General features: G+C 41.4%; 1 protein-coding gene across 1 annotated transcript; it reads right to left on the bottom strand.

The window, feature by feature from the left end:
• Positions 1 to 237: 237 nt before the first annotated feature.
• Positions 238 to 27,040, bottom strand: GEN1 (GEN1 Holliday junction 5' flap endonuclease). The gene is made up of 14 exons (XM_063125841.1): positions 26,962 to 27,040; positions 19,737 to 19,922; positions 18,583 to 18,769; positions 16,510 to 16,686; positions 15,343 to 15,453; positions 11,664 to 11,737; positions 10,281 to 10,372; positions 8,981 to 9,131; positions 8,848 to 8,884; positions 8,659 to 8,739; positions 6,012 to 6,142; positions 4,738 to 4,799; positions 1,937 to 2,080; positions 238 to 1,697 (listed from the first exon to the last, which is right to left on the bottom strand). Exons 2-14 carry the CDS (start codon positions 19,895 to 19,897, stop codon positions 286 to 288), a joined length of 2,820 nt encoding a protein of 939 aa, XP_062981911.1. The 5' UTR covers positions 19,898 to 19,922; positions 26,962 to 27,040; the 3' UTR covers positions 238 to 285.
• Between the last annotated feature and the right edge of the window lie 381 nt (positions 27,041 to 27,421).

The following is a 27,421-nucleotide window of genomic DNA, read 5'->3' as shown; positions in this document are numbered from 1 at the left end:
ACGAAACATTCTTATGAGTGCACCATCATCGCCACTATCCACAGCATGTCAGCAGCCAGTGCTACAGACAGTTCCTATAAAGCCATTAAGGCTGTCTGGAGACAAGGATTTCACTGCAGGCTTTAGTACTGCCCATTCAGAATCTATCACCAGATTCTCGCCAATTAAGGCTGTGCTCCCCCGGACCCCTTAAACCAGCGATTGAGCCTATTAAAATTATGAAGGAGCAGCAGCAGCAGCAGGTAATTTAAGAAATGCCCAGCATAACAAAATGGAACGGAATGCTTAACTGCTCTGCAGCCTTAGTTTCAGCCTTTCAGACAGAGGCAGAGGACTATCAAGACACACATCAGAATCGCCTTCACTGTCCTGAAGATAGGGATAGAATCCGCCAAGTTCACATTCTGTGGCTCTTGGAGAATTGTGGGTATGTGCAACAGGATGCTCTTCGGCTGATGAATCAGTGCCAAGGGCAGGTTCTTTCTCTCTTGGTGGGATTTCAAGTGCCGATTTGCCATTGTTCCTTTCGGCACCATTGCTGTCCTTTTGCTGTACCAAGTTACACTTCCTTTGCCACTTTGGGATACTGCAACCCTTCCTCTTGCCATTTATCATCTCACCATCACTGTCTTCACTAGAATAGCCATTCTGGCACACACTCTTCTTAAGCGGGATTTTCAGAATCGTTGGTGCGCAATTCTTTCCAATCTGACAGTTATCTAGGACTTTTGTTGACTTGGGAGACATCGTTAGTGGCTTCATTTCCAAGCAAGGCTGTTCTAGTGTTTCAGAGCAAAGTGCAGCGGGTTTCTTTGCTGCCTGGACTGGGTTTTCAGTGCTTAGGAGTGCCTCTTTATAACCTTGTAAACTGAGTCCCCCTGGATATTTTTCTGATAATGATACATTTTCAATTTCCTGAGCGCTGTCTTTTAGCTGAGCTGAAGGAGATGAAAATACCCCCTTCGGGCTAGAAGTTCCCTTTATTTCTTCCACCATCTGCAAAGCACTTAACAGAGACACATCTGTAGCATTGGAAAAAGCTGCTAAAGCAGAAGGTTTTTGAATGACTTCTTCTTTTAAAGATAAATCACTTTGCCCTTTAGGAAAGTCACCATCTAAAGCAGAGCAGCCCACACTGTTGGGTAGATCTGGATTATACGGTACAGAGTCTGAATGTGGCGTGATGACCTGTGCTGTTTTACAGTGCGGTGGAGAAGTTTGCCATTTGGAACGACTACACGTGACAGACTCGGCTTCTGAACAACAAGCAATATTAACATGCGCTGGAGAACTGCTGAAGGAAGTTCCGTCCCAGTCAATGTCACTCAACTGTAGCTCAGAAACCACAGAAGAGGCATAAGAGGCTGCAGGCAGCTGAGCCAATTCTGCTTGTGAGTTCAGAGAACCACCATGATTGCAAACGTTCTCTGTGCTTTGTGAAGTAGTGACAAGCAAGGAAGACAGGTTTTTTTGACTTTGCACGGCTGCAGTAGAACGATCTGCCATTACAGATGGACCCTGAGACTCGGAGCCCTTTGGGGGAAATTTTTGAAAATCTGAAACAGTTTTAAAATCAAACTTTGGATCTCCACTGGGAAAAGTTTCACATGTAGATTGCAAGTTCAACCGCGAAAGAAGATCGGCAACTTCACCATCTCCAGCAAGGCACTCTCTCTCACGCCTTTTGTTCTTCTTTCCTAGGACGACAAAACAAAACAGGGACACCTTGTAAAAAGATTTTATTCTTTGTGACGAAGTTTAAAAAAGCAATTTGTTTGCGACTTGCAGTGCAGTCAAGGAAGGGCTGGAGAAGGGGGTGAAAGAACCTAGCTCCATTGTAAGGTTCTACTGACAGAGAAGCATAAATCTCCGTAGAATAATTGGTACTTTCATGAAACAAAAGGAGCCAGAACAAAACCTGAAGCTCCAAGCTTACCTTTCTTTTTTTCCTTGCAAATTTCCAGTCTTTCCATTTGATACAGGGCAACCACTTCTGGATATGCAGCTTGAAATAATGTGGACTCTTCTATTGTTATTAAAAAGGGTTCCACCCTTTGATCATCTGCTGCAGCATAGTGGTCTAGAGAATGAGTCAAAGGCATGGGGACATACTATCAGATACAAAATGGCAGGGCTACAAACGAGATGATTCTGTTGTAAATTATACTTTTTCAAGGAAGACAGGGCTCTTTTATACCCTAGTCCTTTTTGAGTAAAATTTTACATACAGGGGGTTAAAATGATTGTAAAGGGTTAAAAGCTTTGTAATCATGTTTCTGGACTCGCCAAGATTGCAGCTGGAGCATGGAGGACATGGCCTACATGTCAGACATGGACAGAGGAGAATTGGATAATTGGACAATTAAGTATGTTGCAATACTAGTGGTGAAATGTACTTAAGATGCACAGTGTTTAATGGCATCTTGTTAGGCTTATGTTAGGTTTATGTTTAGGTGATTAGGTGTTTGGAGATCCGTGTTGATGATGATTATGATGACCATGCGTGTAAATGAAAGTTTATACTAACTGATAAGAAAGCCTCAGTAAAAGAACTTTACTGATGAATAAGGACTGTGAGTATTATTTATTCCCCTCAACAAGTCTCTCAAGGTAAAGTGCAAGGACTTTGCAGCCAAAACTTTCATTGCGTGCTACGCACTCTGTTCTTATCATTCGGATAGTCCTTACTAAGATAAATACCACAAAGTGGGCTTATCGTTGCCTCATAATTAGAATCTGCTATTAAGTTTGGCTGATGCACTCAAGAGCAAACCATGCACCTCATTTGTAATTTAGTTTAATTTCTTATTTATTATTGCATTTATATCCTACCTTTTTTCCTCTAAGGAACCCAAGGCGGTGTACATAATCCTCCTCCTCCTCTCCATGTTATCCTCACAACAGCAACCCTATGAGTTAGGTTGGGCTGAGAGTCTGTGACTGGCCCAAAGTCACCCAGTGGGTTTCCATGGCCAAGTGGGGACTAGAACCCGGATCTCCCGACTCCCAGTCCAACACTTTAGCCACTACACCACATTGGCTCTCTTCCTTCTATCTGTCCTAGTTACTTTGAATGGCACGGATCTCCAGTGCAGGTTCCCAGAAGGCTCTCCATTCTTCCCCCTTCAAAATTTATTTTTAATAGGTGCCAGGTTCTCCTTGCTGTTCCTGAAACTGCTGTCGATGAGCTGTTCAGTGGGCAGGAGGAGAAAGAAAGATTTTCTTCTTGGCCCCCAAACTCCTTACCAGCCTCCAGCCTTGCTATTTCTCACCCCACCCACCCCGCGCTGCTTTTAACTCACTGTTTTCCCCCTCTCCTAGCCTTGCTCTTTCTCTCACCTCTACCCCTTTGCCTTGCTATTTCCCCCTCACTCCCTGCGTCTAACCTCACTATTTCTCTTCTCTGCCTGACCTCTTTTGACTAGCAGGCTCCCACGGTAGCCATATCCTCCATGGGAGCCATTTTGTGGTGGTACCACAGCAGTTTTCAACTTCTCAAATATGCTCACAGGTCCAAAAAACATTGGGGAACACTGTTGTATGGCATCCAGTCACATCTGTGCCATCATTTTTCAAATTCTTCACATACTCGTTACTGGCAGTCCTACCTGCAGATCAAGCTAGCCCTGTGGAAAATCACAGAGCATATGCCCACTGACTTGGAAGTTATGTGGGAGAAGAAAGACCCTTACTTTTAAAGTTGCTCTCTCCAGTTACAGCTCTACATAGGGCAACTTTTGTGCCTAGTCCGGAAACTTCAACTAGTTAAAAATATGACAGCCAGGTTGGTCACCGGTACACCTACGGGTAACCATATTACACCAACTTTAAAATCACTGCACTGGCTGCCAATTAGTTTCCGGGCAAAGTATAAAGTGTTGGTTATTACCTTTAAAGCCCTACATGGTTTGGGTCCAGGTTACCTGTGGGATCGCCTTCTCCCATGCAATCTGCCCCACACACTCAGGTCCTCTGGGAAGAATTTACTCCAGTCAACAAAAACAAGGCTGACAAGCATTACCCAGAGGACCTTTTCTTCTGCTGTGGAATGGCCTGCCAGGAGAGATTCATCAACTCAAGAGTCTTCTGGAATTTAAGAAAGCCATAAAGACTGATCTCTTCCGGCAGGCCTACCCAGTTGAATTTTAAGATGCCTTTTAATAATGTACTGCCTTTTTCATAATATATTAGTTTTATATGTTTTAATCAATTATATGTATTTTATGGTGTTTGCATTTGTGTTGTACTCCGCCTCGATCCAAAGGGAGAGGCAGGTAACAAATAAATAAACAAACTTATTATTATTTGAACATATGAAGCTTTTTTATGCCCAAGCCAGACAATTGATCCACCTAGCTCACTCCATACCGACTGTCAGCAGCTCTCCAGAGTCTTTCCCAGCCCTGCCTGGGACCCTGTGCATCCAAAACATTCATTCTTCCGCTAGGCGATGGCTCCTCTATCCAAAGAAAGAGGCAAACCAGGATGTGATGTGTGTCAGTCTACTGTCAGGACAGCACCTTCATGGGGTGCAAAGGGCTACTCACTGTGTCATGAGTAGACACCTAGAGCCATTCAGTTTTTAAAATTATTTTTAATATTCTGATATTGTTAGTTTCCTATGATGCATCTCTCATATATACATAATGCCCACCTCCCTTTCAAAGACTTCTTGTCCCCGTAGTTTAAATTGGACTGCAGGATAACCCTATAGCATGCAGGGTGAACAGTACCAACCTGGCTTTTGCCACTCAATTTCGAAACAAGGAGTTCCATTTTTAATCCGCGCCTTGACTATCCTGTGAAACAAAGATAAGAAAACTATAACAATTTGAACTAAAATGTGGAAAAGACAAAAATGCTCACGTCTGTTTAAAAAATGCATTAAAGGCAGAACTGAAGGTGCAAAAGATTCCCACCTTCATACACCCAGTCACATGGGAGCTGTTTCTCTGCCAGGCTGCTCGATGTGTGTGAATTCCTTCAAATATCATGTGGATCAAAAGCCTATCATGTGGGTCTTTCTTGCCTGACTAGCCCTGACCAAATGGTTGCAGTTTTTACGCACATTCTGAAGCCATGTGGGAGAGCATCACAGTGAATGCCTGTCTGCCTGCGTGTAAGGGGGCTGTAACGAAACCATTTCCTGCACAGCCCAGTGTTTATGACTTAGACATGCTCTTGTAGAGCCATTTATAAGTGACTTCACCTGTTTTGTAGGTAGTAGTGCTTCCAGACAGTGCTGTGTGTTTAACTGGAGCACCAGGCATCCACAATAGGGGGTTGGACTCAATGGCCTTATAGGCCCCTTCCAACTCTACTATTCAATGATTCTATGATTCCACACATTGAGGTTGTTGGCCACTGTTTATCCACACGGCCAAGCAGGATCAATATGGGTTGAGCAGCTATCATGCTGGCAGCTCTAACCCAGCTGCTCCCCCCAAATAGGAAGTGCCTCTTCCTTGAGGGGTTTCCACTTTTTGGTTAAGTCACACATAAGTCAACATTTTGTAACAGCCTTTGAAAATACAAGTCAAGGTCCAAGAGATGCATAAATTCATGTTCATATTAGTATAGCGACATGTGCGGCCCTGCTACAAGCCACACGGCTTTTGATACTCCCACTGGTTTCAAAAGCACTTTTGCTTCATGGAAAGTTTTTTCTCAAACACAGTTAAAGCACTCCGAAGGCTGACAGAACTAAGCGCATGGTTCTTGTGATGCTGGTCACACTCGCCTGTGCATAGAACTTAAGTCCGATGCAAAAATGGACAACCAGTGTGTGTGTGTGGCGGGGGTGGGTGGGGAGCGAGAGAGCAGTGGTTTTAAGAAACAAGCAGCCTCATCAACTTCTACAGAAAAATCCTTTTTGTACGCAGTTCCTTTTGTAAAACACAACCACCAATATTTTGTAGTTCCATGATGTTATTAGGAATACTTATTTACTCCAGCGACAGAGGTGAAAAGAAATAGAGGGTGAATTCTAACCATTTCATAAATGAGGTTACCGTAGTGCCTGCAGCTGATGTAGGTCAGTATGGCCATACTTTCTTCTGTTCATGTCATAGTACGTCAGAAGAGAACACAATTTCTCACAAGCGTAATGTCTGGTCCAGTCCATTTTCTCGGAGGCAAACCTCTGTTTTAAACATGTGATTGAAATGTTTTAAATGTGTGATTTCCGTATTTTAATTGCTGCTCTTAATTTGCACCGTTCTAACATCATCATATTCTTCGGAGAAAATCCTTATTAGGACGTATATCAAACGCTTTACTCTCCAGGAACACCAATGGCTCTATTTTGAAAGTCAATGCATTTTACTTTAAAATTTTTATGAACGGTCAATTCAAAATGGTAGAACAGCAGAACCAAAAATACCACCTAAGTCAGAAGGACATAAAAGCACACAGAACTGCAAATTGAAGGAGCAGTTGGCTTGTGACAACATCAAGAATATGAAGTTCAGCAAGACTACAATCCTGTACTTACTTAACCAAGAGTAAGTCCTACTGAAATCAAATTGACTCAGTGGGCCTGTTCAGACAAAGCTCTAAGTCATGGTCAGGCCAATAACAATTTTGCAACAGATGGTTACTGAGCAGGTTTTAACAGTGGTTTTATATAGCCACAATGTTTAGGAATGGTTCACACAACACGCTAAGTCTTGGTTCACACGACATGCTAAGCCATAACGTTCAGCTCAAACTGCTTAACCACCATGGCTCAGTATGTCGTCTGAACATGGTCAATCTGAGGGCTGCACTGTAAGAAGAACATTTTCTCATAAGTGTTTTAAATTAAAACCATTAAATTGGTGTGTTTATTTTGTTGTTGCTGTTATTTATCTCATCCTTCTTCCAAAGAGCTTGCAAGTTTCTCCCCTCCTCCATTTTATCTTCGCAACAACCCTTTGAAGTACCTAAGGCTGAGTGAAAGCAAGGTCACTCTATGAGCTTCATGGCTAAGTGGGGATCTGAAGCTGGATCTCCCCCATCTTAGCCTTGCAGTTTAATCACTGCACTGTACTGCCTTTCAGGTTCGCGTGTCCCCTCTTTTAAATCCAACACTCGCTACCTCATAATTTCTTTGTCTTGACCTACACCCATTTGAATGAATATGCTTTTATATTTTACACACACACACACACACACTGCTATAGGTACTTTCAAGTGTTTCCATGGCTAACAGTGCAATCCTATAAATTGATACTCAAAAGAAAGCTCCACTGAATTCAGTGGTACTTACTCCTAGGCAAGCATTATATGTCTGGAGCTTAACATTGGAGTCCTATACCCACTTACTTGGGAGTAGACCTGAACTGCAAACATGGTATTTGGTTGTTTATAAAGAGCTTAAGATATTGGCATAGCAATAGTAACCATGAACAGTAACTGCAGCAGTAATTTCTTGTGTGTGGGTGTGGGGGAAGTGTGATGAACAGAGCACTTCTTGAAATACAATAGCCATTGGACATGTTTTATCTCCTGCCATACTAAGCCACAACAGTTGCTATTTTTTATTTTTACTGTCTTATCTCAGGGCTTTTTTGACTCTCAATATATAAAAGAGGGCACACCTGTCAAGGAGAAGGAAGAATGTGAAGCTCTAAATATAAGTTGTCCCCTTAGGACAGATGTATGAAAAACATGTTGAAAATATCATAGGTAAGAAAATAATTCTGAAATACCTTCCTTAACAGTTGTGATCAAGTGGCCCTACCACTGGGCAGGGTGGAGTAGCTGCACCAGGCTACCAGGAGGAGGGCCTTCTCTGCTGTGGCACCCCGGCTGTGGAATGAGCTCCCTAAGGAGGTTCGCCTGGCACCTTCACTATATTCTTTCAGATGCCAGGTGAAGACCTTTTTATTCTCTCAGCATTTTAACAGTCTATAAATTTAATTTTAACTTTGCTGTTTTAAATTTGTATTTTAAATTTGTATTTCTGTACTGCTGCTGATTTTTTCCTGGTTGTGCTTTTATATTGTATTTTATATCATGTTTTTATACTTTGAATTGTTCTAATTTTTGTGAACCACCCAGGGAGCTTCAGCTATTGGGCGGTATAAAAATGCAATAAATAAATAAATTTGAAGTATTATTGAAAACAAACAAACTGTCAATAATTTATTATAATAATTTTACCACCATGAGGAGCACCACTGGGATTTTCTGACTCGCATACCAGACTGTCTCAGGTCATCTCTTTGATCCAAGAAGGTTAGCTTTTAAAACCGAGGTGGATGTTTGAGATGTAGGTATACTCATCTTTGCCCTCAATAATGAGATAAAAGAATATGCTCAAGCCAAAACAATAATGCCAGTGGACTTCAGCTAAGCATGTGTTTCTCTCCTAATAAACTCAATGGAACTTCAAGTGCTAAAGTTTGGCTGAATTTTTTACTCTCTGTAGTTGATATAGTTTCTTCTTATTCTGAGCGATCAGATACAGACAGAACTAATGCACATTAAAAAGATGCATGTTATGTATTAATATTTTGGTGTATCAGCTATTTTCTAAAAAGACACAAATGTTAAAAGTTACATCATGATTCTTTTAACTAATGAAATGGCAACTACTACACATTGTTGTTAAATGAACTGAATACTAAGGCATCCAGCATGTGAGCCAGAAAAATCCAGTATTTTGTCCTGTACCTGAAAGGACAATAGGTTTGGCCTTTGGCACCTATTGGGCTTCATTGGTTTGTCTTTGAAGATGAGATACTCTTGGATAACCTTAGCAGAGAAAGAGAAAAAAGAAAAGGTATTTGGATAAGAAAATTCTAGGAAACTGATTCATTAAAAAAAAGGGTGGGGTGGGGAAAAAGAAGCTTATTGAAATACCTCGGGAAATGGAAAGCCTTCACATGCTTTGGCTTTTCTGCAGATAAAATGCATACATTAAAAACAGATTAGAAACGTGAACAGAGTGTAGAATTTCCCCCAAGCAATTCTGAGTGTATGGAAGTCCACCTACTTTCTAACACCATCCTCAACCGAACTAGACTGCTGGTCATGCTTAGAGGAGTGCCAGTCACAAGGGCAGCAGTATTCAGCATCGTGGGGTTCACAGTACCCCACACTGCCACAGAGATGACATCCAAAGCGTTCATGGTCTCTGTGAGAGCCTACAAGCAAATGGAAAACAAAACTACAGGCTCAGTATGCTTCTTAAAAGTGGAGAGTTATGTCCCACCAAGTTCTGAATAAGCTCTTTTCAATAGAAGGAGCTTCCGTGGAGTGAAAAGGTAGGATCCAAGCCAAAGACTTTAAAAATGAATGTACAGCTCAAATACAGAGCCAGAGAGAGAGAAAGTTTTGCTTCTCTGCTAAAGTATCTAACTCTTGTTAATAAATGGCTAAGGAAGTTTGCTCATCTCTGGCTTGGTTCAGATGTAATGTCAACCTACGGTTTGGTATTATGCAGCTGAGCCTCAGGTTTGTGTGTGCTGCTCTCTCCCTCCTCCACTCACACACGATTCCTTCCTCCATTCCTGGTTTGAGGCAAACCATAGTTTGCCCTTTTGCCTGAATCAGGCAAAGTATAGCTTGCACCTGCCCTGCAACCTAGATTCAGAATTAGGGTTTGATCACCATGTGCAAAAGGTGGGGGAAGGGCACAATCCTAAGCCTCCCTGAAAGTTCATTCTTCTAGTGGTACACCATGGTTTGGCATTACATCCGATCCAAGCTATTGTCAGGTCACAGTTTTATATTTTTTATTTTTTATTCATTGTTGCAAACCCCCCAGAAAGCTTCGGCTATGGGGCAGTACAGAAATGAAATTAAATAAATAAAAAGGATATCATCATCACCAGCCTCTTCTTAAAAACCTCCAGAGATGGAGAACCCATAACCTCTAAAGGTAGACCGTTCCACTGTTATACAGAACTTAGTCAGGAAGCTTTTCCCTTGTATTTAATAGAAATCTAAGTAGCTGTAACTAGAGCCCTGTTGCACTAGTGAACTTCTGCTACAATGCCTTCGGAGTTAACCCATAGTTTGCATAACAACACACAGGTTATCAAACAACAGCCATATGCTATTTTATAGCATCTGATAACAAAGCTCATGCCAGTTATAGTATGCACAGTTGCTTTGGGAATATGCTTATACTTTTCTTTTGAGAGAAAAGAAATTGCTAATCACTTCTCTTTTAATCATAGTTAGCTGCTGCTCATTCCAGTCTCTTCTTTTGCTACCTTTGATGCTTGTATGCTTGTAAGGGGAGGCTATAGTACCCTGCATTTCTTTTCTTAACCCACAAGCTGACTCACCTGGATGACGGCATACAGCACAGTGAGCCACCTTTTTAACTGCTAAGGCTGGGACATCCCCATATTGGAAGCAGTCTTTCCAGTGCTCAAATCTAAAACAACATTTAAATGAAGATGCATCACATAGCATTTGCTAGTCACAAAATCAATATCGTTCACAAGTTCTGCTGGATACTGCCGACCTCGTAAGTAAGTTCTTAAACATGTATTACAGTTATTAGGATTTGTATCTCTAGGGCTCTAGTTGTACTAACCACTGAATATTCCACAGCAATTGGAGACTTTCGGCTGACCTTAAACAGCAAAAGGTGAATCTAAAATCCTCATTCTAAAAAAAAGAGGCTAAATATGTAACATTTACCCAGAGAACTGCCTGAAGGTACATGATAATCTTCTCCTGCTGAAGCTAAGCAGATATGTTCTTTTAAGTTGGAAGATTTACCTGGACACCATAAGATGATTTGAGTTCTGGTGTGAAAGAGTGGTGTATAGACAAAATTACATTAGGAAATATATGTGAAATAAAAGGTTCCATCAAGCTGCAGCAGAGGGAGATGGGAAACAAGAACATTCCTTCATCTCTGCTAAAAAACCAGCTCCATCAGAGGCTACCCCCACCCCGGTTTCTGTGGTAACTGGTCATTATCAGAGCTACAATTTAACATCAAGACCTGGTGCCTGAGCTTGCTTTTTCCCTCTTCCCTCCCCGTTCTCTTTTCCTTTTGTGACATACCTTTTAAATTGTATGCCTGTGAGCAGGGACCATCTTGTTTTTATTGACTGTTTCTTATTTATTTATTTATTACATTTCTATACCGCCCAATAGCTGGAGCTCTCTGGGCGGTTCACAAAAGTTAAAGCCATTCAAAGTATAAAACAACAGTATAAAACCATAATATAAAATACAATAGAAAAGCTCAACCAGATAAAAACAGCAGCAATGCAAAATTACAAATTTAAAACACAGAGTTAAAATTTATTTATTTATTCAGCCCTTATGGGATGAAGAATGGGGAAAAGTGCTTTAAATAAATAAATAAATAAATAAAATAAAGGCTACATAGGATCCCAGTTCTTACTAAGAACTTTCAAATTATGCAATTTATTTATTTATTACATTTTTATACCGCCCAATAGCCGAAGCTCTCTGGGCGGTTCACAAAAGTTAAAACCATAATCAAACAACTAATATGTTAAAAGCACAATTACAAAATACAGTATAAAAAGCACAACCAGGATAAAACCACGCCACAAAATTGATATGTTGTTTGACTTTATTGATTATATTTTTAATAGGTTGAATTCACACAAGACACCTACTTGTTCCAAGAAAGATGAAAGCAGAAAATAGTACTGGATTGTGAGAGATAAGATTAAACGTACCTTTGCAGTAAACTCTGTCCTCTCAAAGTCCTAATCAACTTTAAAGCCTGTTCTTTTCCAACTCCAGGAACTCCCTTTTAGAAATAACACCACACCACACATAGATCAAATGTATAGTAGTATCTAGTAAGGGTCTCAACAAAACCATGAATCAGTATCAACAATGTCTTTCCTACAAACTGTTAAATTTTAAATGCCTGGGTACAGGCGAAAAAAACGTTGAGTATGACACATATGTGCAAATGCCCATTTAGCTGCACCATATTAACATGGAAACAAGGGGTCTGTTCAGACGACAGGCTCTGTGGTTTGTGAAACTGTGGTTCTCTGGGGTTAGCACTAACCACAAGCTGTGCTATCGCATACAACACTTTAAGCCATGGTTAGAGCCGCTAACCCTGCTGCAGATGGTCCGACTGTGGTTAGTGAGTGAGCAGGATTTAGCAAAATGCAGCGCATAAGACACCTTAAACCCTGCTGCTTAACCAAAAGACTTAACCAGCAGGGTTTAATGTGTCTTCTGAACAGGCCCAAGGCCTACCTCCTGAGTGGAAGGAGTATATCCCTCAAGAAGCTGTAAAATTCCCTCACTGCTTAGTTCAACCTGGACTGTAACAAATATGTGTGAAAACACCCAGTTCTGAAATTTCAAAATACTCAAATATGAGTCAAAGCTACAAAAACATTGAGAGAGGCAATGTTCAGCTGACTGCAGCTGTGGAATGAAGTCTGACACCGGAATGGTTAGACTGTACTGAAAGTGTGGAGATCATTGGTATGTAGTCTGAAGTTCAAAGTGCCACATAGGAAGGAATGTGGTTATTAACTACAACCTGAAGACACTGTTACTTCAGGAATTGAAAGAGAAAAGCAGGATATAAACGTAGTAGTAGTGATAATAATAATAATCTGTATTTTAATTCTTTTTTCTTTTTATTGTTCACCACTCAGGAATCTTGTTAGATATAGAGCAGTATATAAATAAATGAATAGTAATGGGTATATATTTGAATTTCAGGGATCATTCACATCACCCTTTGGCCCCATAGATGCCATTTTTATTTTGAGGTAGCCCATAGTTTACCTGCATTGTTGCAAGCCAACGACCACCTACACTGACCTGAGCCTGGGCTGACGTTTTCACACTCTGTGGCAACCACCTGAAAAACTGTAGCTGCCAATGTGGGCCAAAAGCCCATTGGCTCTCTGCTCGGTGTGTGGTGAGCACAAGTCAGTCAACCACAGCATGGGCTCAGCAAGCTGCATGAAGGAAGCCTCAGAAGAATAAAATCATGACAGGAGTTTGCCTGTGAGAGAGCAATAATACCAATTCAACCAAAATAGGTTGAAAATAAAATGGCTGAATCTTATTTATACGTTTAGGGCATTTTTATCTCGGCGTTTCTCCAGGCAATTCAAGTTTTATCCTCACAACAACCCTGCAAGGTAGGGTTGGGCTCAGAGGGCCTGAAACCTTGACCTTGCATAAAGCTAAAACTAAGACTGAAGTTCAAACCTGCAATAGATAACGAACAAGCAAAACGAAAAGGCAAACATCCACTCAAAAGAAGCACGTTGATGACAGGAGTGATGCATTGCCACAAAAAGAGCCGTAAGCAAACAATGAAATGATGATTAGGGGAATGTGCAAAGAATATTACACCTCCGCTCCCCGTTCAAGGATGCTCTCGCTAACGTTACACTTCCTAAAAGGTGGGACAGATGGAAGAACTTTGAACTGCTCAGCTCACCTTTCCTACAGTAGCAGGTTAAAACAGGATGCTTCAGCAGACTCAGAAACTTGCAGTAAAACAAGGCTCTGCGGCTAGAAAACCAAAACCACGCTGGCCGAAACGAAAAGAAGGGCAAGCAGCTTGTTGGATGATATTTTGACATTGAAAGCAGGCAGCAAAACACTGGATGCTTTTATTTAGATAGCTGCATCAGGTAAACAACCCCCTCCCCCGAAAAAAGAATGGTGGGGGGGGGAAGGCCAACATCAAAGGCGATATAAGGATATTGCAGCAGGACACACTATCCCTGCATTGCAATAGTTGCCAGATAAAAAGCAAAACAAAGCTTTCTCAGCTTGTTCAGATCTTCACAGATCTTCACTGCTGATAAGCAGACCAGCGGACTGTCGTCATCACTGCTGCCAGAGGGCAAGTGCCATTGAAAATTGAGGGAACAAAATCATTCAGAGAATGCTCAAATGGGTTACGGTTCGGTCAATGTGACCTATGAATTGGTCTGGGTCTGCTCAATCACATCTCTAATTTACTGTATGGACGCAGTTTCTTTCTCCAGGGATGGATACACTTCATTCAGTGCAGGTCTGATTCATAAAGGAGAGCTGAGGAAATGTTGTCCTACTGAGCCACATTGGCCATGGATCCCAGTATCTGCTCAGGATTCAACTGCTAATGGACTTAAGTGTATGTGTTCTAGCTGCAACTGATTATCTGTATCAGCAGTTAAGCCCTCTTTGTCTTCTACAGTACACACCATAAAACAGCCCTGTTGAGTAGGGAAGTAGGTTGGGATGGAAGGTGGGGGAGATGTTTTCCGCCGATTCCTCCTTCCCCTGCAATCTACTGAAACGCAGCCCCGAAAGGGTAAGGGGACCCTCTGGGGCAGTGTGGGAAGTGGTGCAGGGAGGAGTCAACAAAAATCATGTCCTACTTTTCCTCCAGCAGGAGGCTGTGCTGGATCTCAGTTCCCTCCACAAAGGGGAGGAACTTTTCCATTTGTGAAAGGGACACTCTCACTCCAGCCCTGTATTGTTGCTGTTTTCCTTTAGCTGGGGAATAGAACATGGTTGGGAATCCTTCTTCTTCATTTCAGCCCTAGATACACATATTTAATAGGATGCAAGTACAATAATTTCTAAGTCAGTGTGCATCATGGCCATGGAAAAAGCAAGTGCATTAGGACAGGGCAACATTGATTCGGTTCACGTGTCATGTCCAATTACTGGGTTGTTTCACCAAGTATTTGGCAGGGTGCGCAGGAGCCCATTCTGCACTTCTGCTTTGAATTAACAACCCAGGAACTTTCTTGGGTTGTTTTGTGATATGCAAATTTGGAAACTCTGGGTTGCTTAGGGGTTAAACAACCATGGGTTCGTTCTGGGTTGTTTAACCCAAAAAGATACCCAAGATTTCTGGGTTTGCATGTCACAAAACAACGCAGGAAGGGGCATTCCTGGGTTGTTAATTGAAAGTAGAAGTGGGTGAGCAAGTGAAAACCAGGACACTCACTTGGGCTATTTGATCATGCAAATTGTGTCACTGATTAGGAACTAGTGCAAGGAAACACTGGTTATAATAAGGTAGTACATACTAGTATATTGTTCTAGAGTCATAGTATATGACTCTAGAACAATCTCATCAAGACTGGTGCTCTCCAGATGTTGTTGGATGTCAACTCTCATACCCCAGCCATGCTGGGATGAGGAAGGAAGGCTTCCAGATGTTTTAGTCCACAACTCCCACCATTCTTGACCATTTGCCATGCTGGCTGGGGCAGATGGGAACAGTAGTTCACAACATCTGGAGGACACTGGATTGGGAAAGTCTGTTCTAAAATCTGATGCACCTCATGTATGAGAAAAAATAGCAGTTCAGTTTAGCAGTTAACACGAGAACTTTTACATTTATTTTTGGTGTTATTTTCTTACCTTAGGAAGATAATCACAACCGAGGAGAACTGCTAATCCAATCAGAGACTCCCTGCTGCAGCCTAGTTTCTCCTCTATAGTGGATATCAAATAGCAGTCAACATGTGGGTCCTGTAAAGAAGACAGTAAGATGGTGATGCCCTCTGGTATTTCATCATCTTTAGTACAACCTTACAACAAAAGCAGCTAGAAATGCTGCTAACAAGGTGCTCAGAACCACACGCCTCAAAAGCACTGAGAGGAAGGCTGAATTGGCAAACTCTGGTTTGCTGAGAACCAGGTAGAAAGTGTGGTTTATGAGAGGAACAGCAGGACCTACGGCTTCTTAAGGCTCGTTCAAAAGTGACAGCAAGCGGTGGCCCAAATGGCTCCATCATTTCGCAATCTGTCTGACAATGCAGGTAAGGCCTACAGTGCAATCCTATTCATGTCTATTCAACAATACGTCCTATTGAGTTGAATGGATCTTACTCCCAGGTAAGCGTGTAGAAGGTAGCAATCTCAATGGTTCAAAAATGGGGTAAACTCACCTCACCTTATTTTTGACCCATTGAGGCTACAATTCTATACAACAGGGGTGGGCAGAAAGTAGATCACCAGATGTTTTGGACTTCAACTCCCAGTATTTCTGACCACTGGCCATCCTGGCAGGGCCTTCTGTGAGTTGAAGTCCAAAACTTTTCAAGATCTACCGCCTGGTCATCCCTACTAAACACCATGGGTGCAGAACTTGCTCCAAGAAAAGTGTGCCCTACTCCATAGGAGTCCCAACTACCCCACTGCTGAATTTGCTCCCCTAGTGAACCTGATACAGCTCACTCTCCCCTTGCTGCTAGAAGCAGTGCGTAACGAATGATTGGGATCAGGATTGCAGATGCTAGCAGTGAGGAGAGATCTGTATCAGGATGGTTGGCATGTATAGGAGCGTGGATACTTTTATTAATGTGCATGTGTGGCTCCTGAGCCAGCATCACACATCCCCCTCGGGGCTGAAAAGGTTATGCACCTGTGCTATACACACTTTGAGTGTGTATAGCACAGGTTATGCACATTTTGAGTATGATCAAAATAATGAAGACACAGCAGCAGGACAGCTGTCTGAACTACCAAGCTTGCTTTATTTAGCAAACAGAAGCACATGTAAACACATCCCCTCCCATAAATTACCTTTACGTTCATGGTAAAATTCCGGTAAACTGTTCGAGCACCATAAAGGAAAGCATCGCCATCATTGGTGATGCAGCCATCCACATCACCGTTCGCGTTCAGGAAAGCACACATGGCCTCAGCTTCGCCAGCTGCTTGAACCCAAGGGACTCCTAAGCAGTCCAGCATCTCAAGGCACTGAGAAAAGCAAAGGTCCCAAGAGAAGAGACAGGAAATGGGAATGTGCTTTTCCCCAAATGATCACATGAATCGCCATGCTAAAGCGGTTATTTGACTATGCTGCGCTCTGCAAGCACTTTATTGCCACGGGGGCCACTTCTCTGCAATAGTGTATAACAGGGGTCCAGAACCTCTTTCAGCCCGAGGGCCACATTCCACTGCGGAGAAGCTCTCAGGGGGGGGGGGCACTTTCCAGGGGTGGGTGGGGACAAAGGTAAAAGTGGTGGGACCAAAATACCACTTGCCCGAAGAAATGCTTTTATTGAACTGAGATTCCAAGTGACGCCAACTGCAGTTCTGGATGGACGCTACAAGGTGCCATTTGAATGCAGACTGTGCATCTGTGGCCAACATCAAGTGGAAGACATTGTTCACTACATGTTAATTTGCCCTCTACCCAAGAGAGAGATTCTGAAACCCTTGTTATATAGGACTGCACTTGAAGAAACAGTTCTTTTTCTTCTGAGTGATACTAACAGTTATGTGACATAGAAAGTGGCTTTGTTTGCACTGGCAGAAAAAAAGATAAGGAAGAGAAAACTAGACAAAATTGCCATAAACTGCCATGGAGATTGAGACTGATGAGTGAAAGATGAGTTTTAGTTATGGTAAATTTCAAGTTTTCTGTGTATTTTTGAGGTATTTGTATTATGGTATATATGTATGGCTGCTTTCTTTTGATGTATTTGTCATGGCCTTTGGCTAGTACAATAACTTTGGATTGATTGACCAAAATGCCAGCATATTTTAGCTGAAAGACCTTATTACCAATGACAAAGCCTTGGGAGAGTCATTTTAACTTTTTAGAATAGGGAAAAGATGATACAAAAGTTGGGAAACTTTCAAAAGAGCAGTAATTAGGAGAAAGGGGGTAGGATCAAGGAAGAGGGCCAGACTGGAATCCCCAGAAGGTAAAATTTGGCTCCCAGGTCTAAGGTTCTGCACCCCGGTTTATAATTTTAAAACTATTTAGTTTTAAAACTATCTAAAGAACTGCACACGACATATGCAATTACAATGCCCAAAAACCTACAGAGCATATTCTCAGTGCTAGATGAACCCTATAACCTGGCCATGGTGCCAGCTGTTAAAAAGCATCTGCCAGGCAGGTGCCTGCTCCTAGAATAAACTATGCTATTTCTCCACCATCTTGCACATCTGCTTTGCTATCGTTTGTGGTGATATTGATCTGGCCTTGTATGAAAACCTTCATGTTTAGTTGCAAACCCCACTGGATCACGGAGCAAGATCTGTGAATTTCCACAGAGTTACAGAAATTGGTGGAATGCCAATATGCATTACTTAACTAGTTTAATATCCATGCAAAGATGTGCATAGTGGGATAAAAGCCATCAGCCGTCATCTAACAGAAGCAGAAACAACATCCAGAATAAACCAATGACAGCCACAGCGCTTTTGTGTTTGAAAACCTTCTAAAACACAAAACGTATGCTTGACGTAACAGGCAGAAGGGCACTGAGCTTCAGATTAATTTCTGTGGGTCATCCATATGCAATCCAAAAGACTGGTAAAGCTAGAGCTGGTCCATTTCAAAGGGCTGCATCCAATGTCAGTCCTAGTAGACTCATTGAAATGAATGAAATTTAAGTTAGTCCAGCCTTCCGCAATCTGGTGTCCTCCAGATGTGTTGGACTACCAATGCCACACTACCTAAGAATGCTGGGAGTTCCAGTCCAATACATCTGGAGGGCACCAGGTTGAGGAAGACCAAGATGACTAACATTGGATACAACTCAATATATTATTTTAAACAATATGTATGCCTGTCATTGTAGGAAGCCAACATCAGCAACGTTTAGTACCCTGAAAGTATAACCAACTCTGAAAACTTGCCTCTTTCAGAAGAGACTTAAAACGAGATCTCCCTGGTCTTGCAGTTCCAGGCTTCCTGGATGGTCCGAAGCGAACTTCTGTCCTCTTCTCCATTGTGTTTGCTTTCAGCTTTGGGGGATCCCCCTCCATGACAAACACCAGATGGATCCCCATTAATGTTAAAGAAGAGACCCGAAAGTAAAGATTTCTGTAATAAAAGGATAGTGACTCCAAGTTGTGGAAAAGGGCGATTGGTGGTCAGACACCATTTGTCAATTTAACGTTGGCCAAGTATATGTTAAAACACAACCACACTCACATATTTTTTAACGTTTTTACAAACCAGGGTGTAGAACATGGAGTTTTCCTGCCAGACAACACATTTGTCAATGGTGGTGTAAAAACTCCACCGGGGAGTTCTAAAAGCATCGTTGAGAAACGTGTTGTCTAAACTGAGCCACTGACAACTCTGGCTTTTATATACAACAAAAATCATTTCAGCAATAACAATATCAATTCATCTCCAATACCAGTTAGCAATGAATTAATATATATATTTCATGTACATATATATTCATTTATACCCATACCGAAAATGTTGGTTGTTTTTCCAAAACAATTCACTTCAGCAATTTTTCGATTCTTTGTATCTCTCGCACTTCTTTGAAAGTGACTATTAATTTAAAAACAACCCAACGTTTTAGAGGAGGCTATCTGTTGACTGACGTGACATGTGTGTAACTCTCACAACAATCTTAAAAGTGATATTAAGTACTTTGTCGTTCTTCCCCCAAACTTAAGAATCCCAAGTGGCAGGATCCACAAATCCACCAGAATTCTTTGGAAAAGTGCTGGCAGCTGTGGAATCCATGTCCTAGAGCATTCTTAGGTTTCATTCAAGAACCCTTATGGGCAGAAAAGCAGGGGAAGTAAACTCCAGCTGTAGGCTCTTTCCAGAATCTAGATGTATATTTAGGCTACACCTTATATACATTTGCCCTCCAACTGTGTTGGACTACAACACCCAGCATTCTCAGCCAGTATGGCCATTGGTAGCCCAACGCATCTGGAGGGCATCAGGTTGGCAAAGGCTGCCTTAATCTCTGGAAAGCACCATGAGGCAAGCAACATGTGTCACAAATAATCCATATGCTAGTTACAATCACTGTACCTACCTAAGGTGAGGTTTTGTGACTACTCCCATCATCTTTTTAACGGCCTGTGCTTCGCACACCCAGAGACTTAAATCAACAGCCAGCGTCTTTCCTTTAAGACTGCTTAGTGGGACGTGTTGTTTTACAGGTTCCAGGATCTGCCACAGACTGGTCACTCCCATCGTCTCAAATATTCAAGCACGTTAGCTGCAATGATCAACATAAATATATTTGACCGGCTTTGGCGACGAAACCTGAATTTACAACAAGCAGGACTTTTAGGGAATAAATATTCTAAGGCTGCAATCCTATACATACTTACACAGGTGTCAGTCCACTGAAAACATCAGAATAAATACATATGGGATTGTGCTGTTAAGTGTATTGCTAAAATACATCCCCCTTCTCCCCAGAGAATAAAATCAAAAGTGCACGGCTACAAAAAAATCCCTATTCATTTCAAGAGGAATAATTGAAATCGTGGCTTTGATGATAAGAACAAATGTCAGGCATCCCTATCAAGTCTTCTAAGCATTTTCTTTAGCAATCTCCATTTATAGAACTTTTAAGTTAATAGACAAGATCAATGGTAGACTCTTGTTACCATCTTCTTTCAGTATATATGAACTACTTTCTTGAAATATAATTTCTTGCCCTTCACTACTTTTTCCGTGCTTTTTTTAATAATTCAAGTATCTCACTTATCTCATTTCAAATTCAGGGTGCATAACGTATCTTAAGGCATAAACTATGCAATAAAAACTAGCTGAAGCAGGCCCCGTGGCGGCTGTGAAGGGACAGGAGGAGGGATTGGAACACAGATTCTGCAGCCTCAGAAGAGGGACTCCAAAAAATCCTTTGGTCCCCGGGATGCTCTCCCAGGGACTATAAGATTGTACCCTTAATGCTATTTAAATGATATAATGTGTAGAAAAATGTATTAGAATACTTGTAAAAATTCAAAGACAATAAACTATACATCCCTTACATTGCTTAAATTTGAAGAAAAAAGCCCCCAAAGGTATGGAAAAGTGTTGACACACTAGCTCCATTCAGAAGGCACCTTAAACCACGGCTTTAACCAAGGTGAATAAGGCTTTCTGGCTTAACCACTGTGGTTAAAGCCATGGTTTAAGGTGTCTTCTCAATGGGGCCACTAAGTTTAGCAACCCAAAAAACTGTGCATGATATGCTGTCAAACATCAGAGTTCAACTCTCTTCCACTAAGGCTGTTGGGGCACTTTCAGTTTTGCTGTCGCTATTTATTAGTTCCATTTCCCACTGAGCCATATACATATTTCAATGCCATACATGTATTTGCTCATATACTTGCTAGGGATAAAACCACATAAAAAACATTGATTACAACTCTGAAGTTGCCAAGCTTTGCCTAATAGTAGATTTTCAACTGGCATCAATTCATCGCTACGCATGAAGTTATGAAATGGAAACATTTCCATGGCCAAATAAAGTACTGGAAAATTTTCTGCTGCACATCACTGCTCTTTGTTCATTACAACCTTAGAAACTCAGATAAAATGTAATTTAATTAAACATCAAAGTTTTGTATTTGTGCACAGAATCTTAGAATTGATGGGACTGGAAGCAACTGAGACTGTAATCTTATGCATACTTAGCTTGGAGAAAATTAAACCCAATTAGGCTTTACTTCTGAGTAGGCACATATAGGATGCACCGGTAAAAGTCTTATCCCGTTACTAAAAGGGAATTCTTGCTATCCAAATACTCCTAACAAACTATCTGATCTCACAACTTTGCAGTCAAATGCAAAACAACGTGTGCCTACCTTGTTATAGCATGGTTTGAGTAGTGGGCTTAGCAAGTTGTTCACTTTTCAAGGAATTGTCACTTTTTGAGTGTTTGGAACCATCTAGAAGAGAAACTCACTATGCAAACCTATACATATCTACTCAAACACAAGTCCCATTGAATTTAGTGGGGCTTAGTCCCATGTAAGTGGGTACAGGATTGCAGCCCCAGTCTGAAGTACCACTAAATGAATAAGTAATATGGCAAACCATGTAAAAGGTAGGCTATTGTTTATAATGTACAAAGGATTTCACATACATACATATCTCAGTAATCCTTATAACTGCCTGTATGATAGGGCCAGTGTTATCTCCGTATTGCAAGCTGAACTGAACTGACTCTTGAACTGAGGGCTTCCAGCTCGTGCTCTTAACCACTAGCTTTCCCAAGCATGATAGCAGTGTTGACCCAAACACAATAGAAATAAGTTGTTCAGCTGAAACCCTTCCCATCCATCAAATCTTTCAGTTGCCCAATATTATTTATTATTTATTTAACACTATAAACTAAAAGCATAATCTGAGCCTTTCTGGATATTCCCCCACTGAAAAAGCTTGAACTCAACCATACCCAGCCACCCCAACATCTCATTTTCATCCTACCTATTTGATCTTGTTTATAATCTAAAATACACAAAGCCCCACCTGTCCTTAACTGCATATACCAGCCTTCCTCAACCTGTTACCCTTCAGAGTACTGGACTGCAATACCCATCACTCCCGTCCTTATGACTCTGTGGCCCTTCAATTTCAGCCCCCTGGTACATCTACTTGAATACAGGTTATCTGTGATCATGTGTTTTGTGTGTGTGTAAGCACATTTAGATGCATGTCCATAAACATGGTAGTATGGGAATGCGTCAAAAGCATTGGTGCCTAAGAGTTCAATCTAAATGCACTTTAGTGAAATTACTAGGGCTTACCTCCAAGTAGATAGCTTTAAATATGTTGCTGGGGCTACATCTCTATAACAGCAATGGGGAACGCGTGACCCTCTAGATGTTTTGGCCTACAATTCCCATCAGTTCTAGGCAGCACAGCTAATACTGGGGGATAATGGGAGTTGTAGGCCAAACAGCTGGAAGGTCACAAGTTGCCAACCTCTGACATATGACAACCTTTCCAAGAGTACCACTGGGAAAGTTTTTTTTCTTTTAAGATGGAGGTATTTTATTTATTTATTTATTTAAGGATTTTTATGCCGCCATTCAGCCAAAAAAGGCTCTCACAGCGGCTTACAAAAGTATTTCTTGACAGTCCCTGCCCACAGGCTTACAATCTAAAAGACATGACACAAAAGGAAAGGGGATTGGGAGGGAGGAGGAGGAGGGGGGAAAGGAAAGCAAATTCAGGCACTACAATCTTAGTTGCAAAGTTCAGCAGTTACAGTTGACAGCAGGAGGGAGGGGGCTCTCAGCTGGAGCTGGACCCAGGTATAAAGCCAAAGTGTGTTATACAGAATCAGTCACGTTGCAAACTGAAATTTGTACATCTGTTGCAAACTGAAATTTGGTCCAAAGGGCAGAGGGAGGAAAATCAGTATAATTAATACTTTTGATGAAAAAATGAGGACAGTGCCATCTAATGGACTTTTATGAATAGAGCATTATATCTACAAAAAAGCCCCCACCGGGGTTGAGCTGATGTCAACCTTCCACAGTCTTTTTTCTTTTTAATAAGCCTTCTCATGGTTCACCAGTGTGTGTTAAATTGCCAAAGCAAGTGAATACCCCAGATCTCTTAACTGTTAAGGCATAACTAATCTGTATTAAGTGAACCTAAGAATGCACTTACCAAACAGACCAAGGTCTGTTCCCAGAGACAAGCAGGTTCTAGTTTAACACTTCCCAACCTGATGCCATCCACATATCTTGGACTACAGCTTCCAATGGCCATGTTGGCTGGGGATGATGAGAGTTGTAGGCCATCACACCTGGAGGGAACCAGAGCTGCCTTCTTCCCCCTCCTCCTGCAAACAATATGACCCCTGAAATACTGCTTTTTAAAACCACAGTATCAACATCATACCAAAGAATAAAACTGCATACACCGAAGAGTCAACTCCAGTGCCTTTTTGGTGATCCAACAGAATTCCAAATTAAGATGTTACCCCAAAATGTGAGCATTAAGGCAGTAATTTTGAGCATAGATAACTAGAAGCCTAGCAGTATAATTATATGCATTTTATTTGAAAGCACAATAAGTCCTGCCATGTTCAGTGGCCCCTAATCACAAATTCTACTCACTAGTAAGCTCTCTATAAAGGAATTAAGCCTAACAGTGCAAACCTCTGCGCGTCTACTCAAAGGTAAGCCCCATTAAGTTCAATACGTTTGAGGCCTTAATGAATTAAAATGGGTCTTCAATAACTATCTCTATTCTTTTCACATCAAGATGTAATTGGCTTACAACGTCTGAAAGAAGTAGGTCATCCTGTCAAGTACGTTTATGTACATGAGTGTTTCTAAATGTTAATATATTATTTATTTATTTATTATTAAATGGTTAGAATGGCAGATGAGGATTGGGCAGACACAAATTCAAATTCCCACAGTTCACTGGGTGGCCTTGTGCCAGTCATTCTCTCTCAGCCTAACCTACCTCACCAGATTGTTTTGAGGAAAAACCAGTGGGGTGGGACAAACCATGGACATCATCATGTGCTCCATGGAAGAAGTGCAGGATAAAAAAAGTAACAAATAAGGGCACAATCTTATGCATCTTTAGAAAGAAAAATGACCAACAACTTCTAGCACTCCTCAGCCAGGAGCAGTAGAACTTTTATTTTTGTCTTAACAGGCATTTAGGATTTGCTCTAAATACATAAAGAATTCTGAAAACAAATGATCTTTGAATTCTTTTGTTGCAGGCTACAAACATGTCTTGGATTTGCTGAATCTAAGCTTTTCACTTAAACAACGAAGAAAGAGCATGTAAAGTAGGCTCCAATCCTTCAAGGTCTTGTTAGGGGAAAGCACAATTTGTATTTGGAAAACTGCCCCTTAACAATATTAAGAGCTTGAAAGAAGGTGTATAACGAGGACTGCCTTTACCCATACTTTTCGAATCCTAGATTCCTAACGGGAAGGATTTACTTTCAGAAATAACAAAAGTCAATTTGTGTTTAAGGCCTTCTTATCTAAAACCAAACACAAACGCTAGGAAAGGTAGAGTTTCCGGGTAAGTGCAAAGTTTCTTTTATCTCTGGAGCTAACAGAACCATCAAAGGCTACATCATGGAATAACACTGTAGTCGTGTTTAAGTGACAAATTTCTCAACTTCAGAGTTTCTCTTCCTTGTGCTATTCACAGCGCAATTCTGCTTATGCTGCAAATGGCATTATAATCCTATGTTGTTGTTGTCTTTTTAAAGGCACTCTTGGAAAGGTTATTATACATTCTGCCCTGTTTCTTATGACACAGCTAGCTTGACACATGTAGCCACAGCGACACATTTACAGTGCAGTCCTATAAAAGTCTACTCAGAAGGTTTGGGACTTGCTCCCAGGCATGTCCCATTAAATTCAATGGGACTTACACCTAGGTAAGCGCGTGCAGTTTAAGCCTAAATTTCTAAGAGCCTGCCAAATGGTTATGAAAAAGGTCAAAGCGCAACAGAATTTGAAATTTCCCAACGTATGCATACTTTCCTGGGAATAAACCCCACCAAATACTGTGGGAATGTGCTTATACATTTTAACCAGTCAGACCTAATTTTCTGCCAATTAAAGTATTTCTAAAAGGTAAAATACTCTGGCTAAACAGTAGCTTGCTTTCACTGGTTACCATTATACATTTGATTTAGGGCACAATCCAATGCATGTTTAGACAGAAAAAAATCCTACAACTCCCAGCATTCCCAAGCCAGCACAGTGGGCTGGAGCATACTGAGAGTTGTAGGAGTCCCCCCACATGCACATGATTGCACCCTTGGTACCCACACATTCTTCTTCACTCACCTTTTTATAATACATGGCAGTCTTTAGTAAACTGAATAGGAACAACAGTGTTAACATATTTGGCAGGTTGTCAAGGCATATATATCCACTACAATAAGGTAGCTGTAATCCCCCAAATACAACTATTAATATGAATGGGGATGCCTGAAGTTCAAATTACCTCCATTTCTTTTCCTTCAGATATTGCTTTACCATTTATCTTTTTGAGTTTCTTTCACTAACTATTAATCTCCATACTGAACCAGAAGGATGGAGGGGTGGGTTGCCCATATTTTCATTCATTTTAAAATGTTTCTAATGAAAAAAATCTGTACATTGTTCTCCCATAGCAACTTAAGCAGTCATTAAACCTGAAACCATGCAGGTCTTAAGTGATAGCTTCTTGGCCTTGTTGAAAGAACGAACAAAGGTAGGATATAAATTAAATAAATAAATAAATAAATGTATTAAACACAGACAGTCTGGAGAGGCTGCATCACCACCATAGTTGTTCCATTTAGCCAAGAGGGCTAAAAGTTGTTGACATGCCCATCTTCCTCCATTGAATTCTCACATGTCCTTTTAAAACCATCTAAGCTAGACACCATAGCAATGTGCTGTGTAAAGAAACACTTCCTCGCACATGTCCTGAATCTATGCAGTCCTATGCATATATTTTTTCTGGTCCTTTACTTTAAATTTAAGCATTTCAATTTGTATTTTTAAACTTACTTTTTAATGTTTATACGTACGTCCACCATTCTGGAATCTTTTTAAGATATTGAAATTCTGTATTTCAGTACAGAAATATTGTAAATAAATATTTACTTAAAAGCAAGGCAGGGAAAACTTAACAGACTTTTGTATAAACATGTCTAGGATTTGGCTCCATAGTTACAATAATAATCCTATGCATGCTTGCCTAGAAGTTCGTCCAACTAAATTGAGTGGGATTTACTTCCAAGTACAGCTCAATTCAGTTGAATGTCTATTCAGGAACCCTACTGAGTTTAATGGAGTAGTGTGAATAGGATTGTAGCCTTAGAGAGCACTAAAGTACTTGGCAAACCTGAGGACTGCAGCCTTCAGATTGTTCTGTAAATCAAGGCAATAATGATATTTTCTTGCTACCTAATCCCACCTTTTACAATTCCCCCTCCCTCTAAACTCATCTACCAGCCAATTGAGGAGGACACTTCATGCATCAGATGCACTGGAATCTAATCCATAAAAGTTTAAGCCATGATAAATATGTTAGTCTAACGACCCAATCCCATGTATGTTTGGACAGAAAAAAGTCCTACAACTCCCAGCATGCCTCACCCAGCATGCTGATTGGGGGGTGCTGGGAGTAGTAGTCCAACACGCCTGGAGGCCTGCAGGCTCGGGAAGGCTGCCTTACAGCCAGACGAGCATTCGTCGCAGGATTCTAACCAAGCACCCCAGAAAAGCGTTGCGAATCTGGGCGCCGAGTCTCACCCCCGATCCTTTAAGCGGCGTCACGCGCCCTTGGACAAACGCTGCACCTTCTCCTCCAAACACAAAGCGCCAAGATTCGTAATCCGGCGGGCCTAACTGCGCGTGCGTGAAATCAAGACTCTTGGAGACATTGCCGGGCGAGGAGGCGGAGCGAGGGCAAAGAGACTCGATGATATTATTGAAACACTTCTGGTTCCCAAATGAACTTGGGGCAGTGAGAGACGGGCATGTAAGGTCTGGACGCCATAGAGGAGCTTTCTCCATCCTGTTGCCCTCTAGGTGTGTTGGACTACAACATAGTGGAAGAGGGGCCAGGGGATGCTGGGAGTTGTAGTCTAATACCTCTGGAAGGCACCAAGTTGGAGAAAGCTGCCATAGAGGTTTGTAAGGCTCCTGTCTTTAGCATTATACTCATTCCCCGCATATGGCGGCGTACACATCGGAACCGGACGTGAAGGTG

The sequence above is a fragment of the Elgaria multicarinata genome, chromosome 4 (genome assembly GCF_023053635.1).
Source record: "Elgaria multicarinata webbii isolate HBS135686 ecotype San Diego chromosome 4, rElgMul1.1.pri, whole genome shotgun sequence".
NCBI lineage: Eukaryota > Metazoa > Chordata > Lepidosauria > Squamata > Anguidae > Elgaria > Elgaria multicarinata.
This window is presented reverse-complemented; position numbering and strand designations above follow the sequence as displayed.